The following is a 2,571-nucleotide window of genomic DNA, read 5'->3' as shown; positions in this document are numbered from 1 at the left end:
CTATGATGCAGACGGGAAGGGCCTTCATCACTGATTAGCTTCCATTTTGGAAATAAAAACAACTTAAATTCTCCGCACAAACGGCCCCTAGCCTGTTAGTGTCCGATGCCCGGGCCCAGCCAACCCCCCTGCCTCTGCCGCCCCCTCCCAGGTGCAGATCTGCAAGCGCAGCATCGAGGTGATGGACGCAGTGCGCCGCGGGGCCCAGCTGGCCATCGACGAGTGTCAGTTCCAGTTCAGGAACCGACGGTGGAACTGCTCCACGCTGGAGTCCATGCCCGTCTTCGGAAAAGTGGTGACGCAGGGTAAGCATGACATCAGGGAGGAGGTACAGCGGGTTGGCCGTTGACCTGAAGGTTGCTAGTTTGAACCCCGGCTCCTCCTAGCTGAGGCTCTAGGTGTCCCTGAGCAAGGCTGCTCACCCCGACTGCTCCTGACGAGCTGGCTGTCGCCCTGCGTGGTTGACTCCTCTGTCGGTGTGTGGATGTGTGAATGAATGGTACGTCGCTTTGGATTGAAGCATCAGCAAAATCCCCTCAATGTAAATCTAAATGTAAGCATGAGCGGTACCGCGTGGTGCTGTGTGAACAGCCCTGTGGTACAAATAACAACACAACACCTTATGATGCATGGAGTACAGGGAAAGCAAATATACAATGAAGATGTGGTATACTGGCAGGCAGCTATAAAGGCAGTTGTGCTGAAACATTTGCACTTGGCCACTTATTTTGTCCTCACAATGAAACGTTTTCAACTTTGTTGTTATTGACATATCTGAAACTTGTGTGTATGTGTGTGTGTTTGTGTGTGCGTCTGTGTTTGCGTGTGTTTGTGCTTGTACATGCGCTTGCGTGTGGGTCTGTGTGTCGACTACAGGCACCCGTGAGGCGGCCTTTGTCTACGCCATCTCTGCGGCCAGCGTGGCGTTCGCGGTGACGCGCGCCTGCAGCAGCGGGGAGCTGGAGAAGTGTGGCTGCGACCGCACGGTGCACGGAGTCAGCCCCGAGGGTCGGTCCCACGCGCACGCCACACATGGCCAACACATGGGCTCTGTTTGTGTGTGGACTCGGCTACAGCACATAAAAAAAACACACTCTGTACACATGGTCAGAAACGCAAGCCGTTAAACTGTCTAATACACGTCAGTGAATACATATACAGGCGTTGCAAATGTGCAAATGCATGGACGGGGCACTCGTTGACATTGTGGAGCGGCTTTATGCAAACACATAACATAGACGCCTAGACATACACACACACACACACACACACACACACACACACACACACACACACACACACACACACACACACACACACACACACACACACACACACACACGCACACATGCACAGAGATTCTAATCAGCATAACCACCAAAGTTTCATTATGAAGCACGACTTTAGCAGCATGAGTGCAGGCAGTGTCTTATTTCAGAGCCTCTCTCTCTCTCTGTCTCCCGTCTCTCTCTCTCTGCTGCAGGCTTCCAGTGGTCGGGCTGCAGTGACAACATAGCCTACGGCGTGGCCTTCTCTCAGTCCTTTGTGGATGTGAGGGAGCGGGGTAAAGGCCAGTCCTCCAGCCGTGCCCTGATGAACCTACACAACAACGAGGCGGGCAGGAAGGTGAGCTTTGTGCGGCGGTAATCACGCAGATCGTTACTGTGCATTTTGATATGCTGCTGATTTACTACGACAACTTCAACATCATGCTCAGCAAGTAAAAGTCCCCTTTTTTAATGCAATGTGGATTCCAGTGTTAGAAACGCATGAGGGACAGGGTTAAGCCGGGCTGGGGTTAGATGTAGGGTTGCAACGTGTTGAAAAGTTCAGCTTGAGACCATATTGGCTTAAAAAGAAAAAGGCCGGCTCACCGGGTAGAGGGCGTACCATTAAGGCCCAGTCCTTAACGCAGAGACCAGGGTTTGATTCCTAACCGTGGTCCTTTGCAGCATGTCTTCCCCTCTATCTATACCTTCCTGTCTATCTCTCCGCTCTATCATAGAGCAACAAAAGTAATAAAAAGTGAACAACACAAGCCTCAACCTTCTCCTGTTCTCCCCTGCCCAGGCCATCCTGTCCCACATGCGAGTGGAGTGCAAATGTCACGGCGTGTCGGGCTCCTGCGAGGTCAAGACCTGCTGGAGGGCCATGCCGCCCTTCCGCAAGGTGGGCAACGTCATCAAGGAGAAGTTTGACGGCGCCACCGAGGTGGAGCAGCGCAAGGTGGGCACGGCCAAGGCCCTGGTGCCGCGCAACTCCCAGTTCAAGCCGCACACCGACGAGGACCTCGTGTACCTGGAGCCCAGCCCGGACTTCTGCGACCGCGACCCGCGCACGCCGGGCATGCTGGGCACGGTGGGACGCCAGTGCAACCGCACCTCCAAGGCCATCGACGGCTGTGAGCTGATGTGCTGCGGCCGCGGCTTCCAGACGGAAGAGGTGCAGCTGGTGGACCGCTGCAGCTGCAAGTTCCACTGGTGCTGCTACGTCAAGTGCAAACAGTGCCCCAAGACGGTGGAGATGCACACGTGCCGGTGATGCACGGACGGACGGGGCAGTGGTGGCGTC

The 2,571-nt window shown here is 54.8% G+C and overlaps 1 protein-coding gene across 2 annotated transcripts in view; it reads left to right on the top strand.

Annotated features, from left to right (window-relative positions):
- The window catches only part of wnt4 (wingless-type MMTV integration site family, member 4), a 48,501-nt gene extending 45,930 nt beyond the window's left edge, over positions 1 to 2,571 (top strand). For both annotated transcript variants that reach the window (XM_056576336.1, XM_056576327.1), the window contains exons 3-6: positions 152 to 305; positions 877 to 1,008; positions 1,484 to 1,626; positions 2,071 to 2,571. In XM_056576336.1, the coding sequence (XP_056432311.1) occupies positions 152 to 305; positions 877 to 1,008; positions 1,484 to 1,626; positions 2,071 to 2,541 (900 nt within the window). In that variant the 3' untranslated portion in view covers positions 2,542 to 2,571. The remainder of the gene's footprint in view (positions 1 to 151; positions 306 to 876; positions 1,009 to 1,483; positions 1,627 to 2,070) is intronic.

The sequence above is a fragment of the Gadus chalcogrammus genome, chromosome 1, assembly GCF_026213295.1.
Source record: "Gadus chalcogrammus isolate NIFS_2021 chromosome 1, NIFS_Gcha_1.0, whole genome shotgun sequence".
In the NCBI taxonomy this organism is placed as follows: domain Eukaryota; kingdom Metazoa; phylum Chordata; class Actinopteri; order Gadiformes; family Gadidae; genus Gadus; species Gadus chalcogrammus.
Note: the sequence above shows the minus strand (reverse complement) of the source record. Positions and strands in the feature narration are given on the sequence as shown.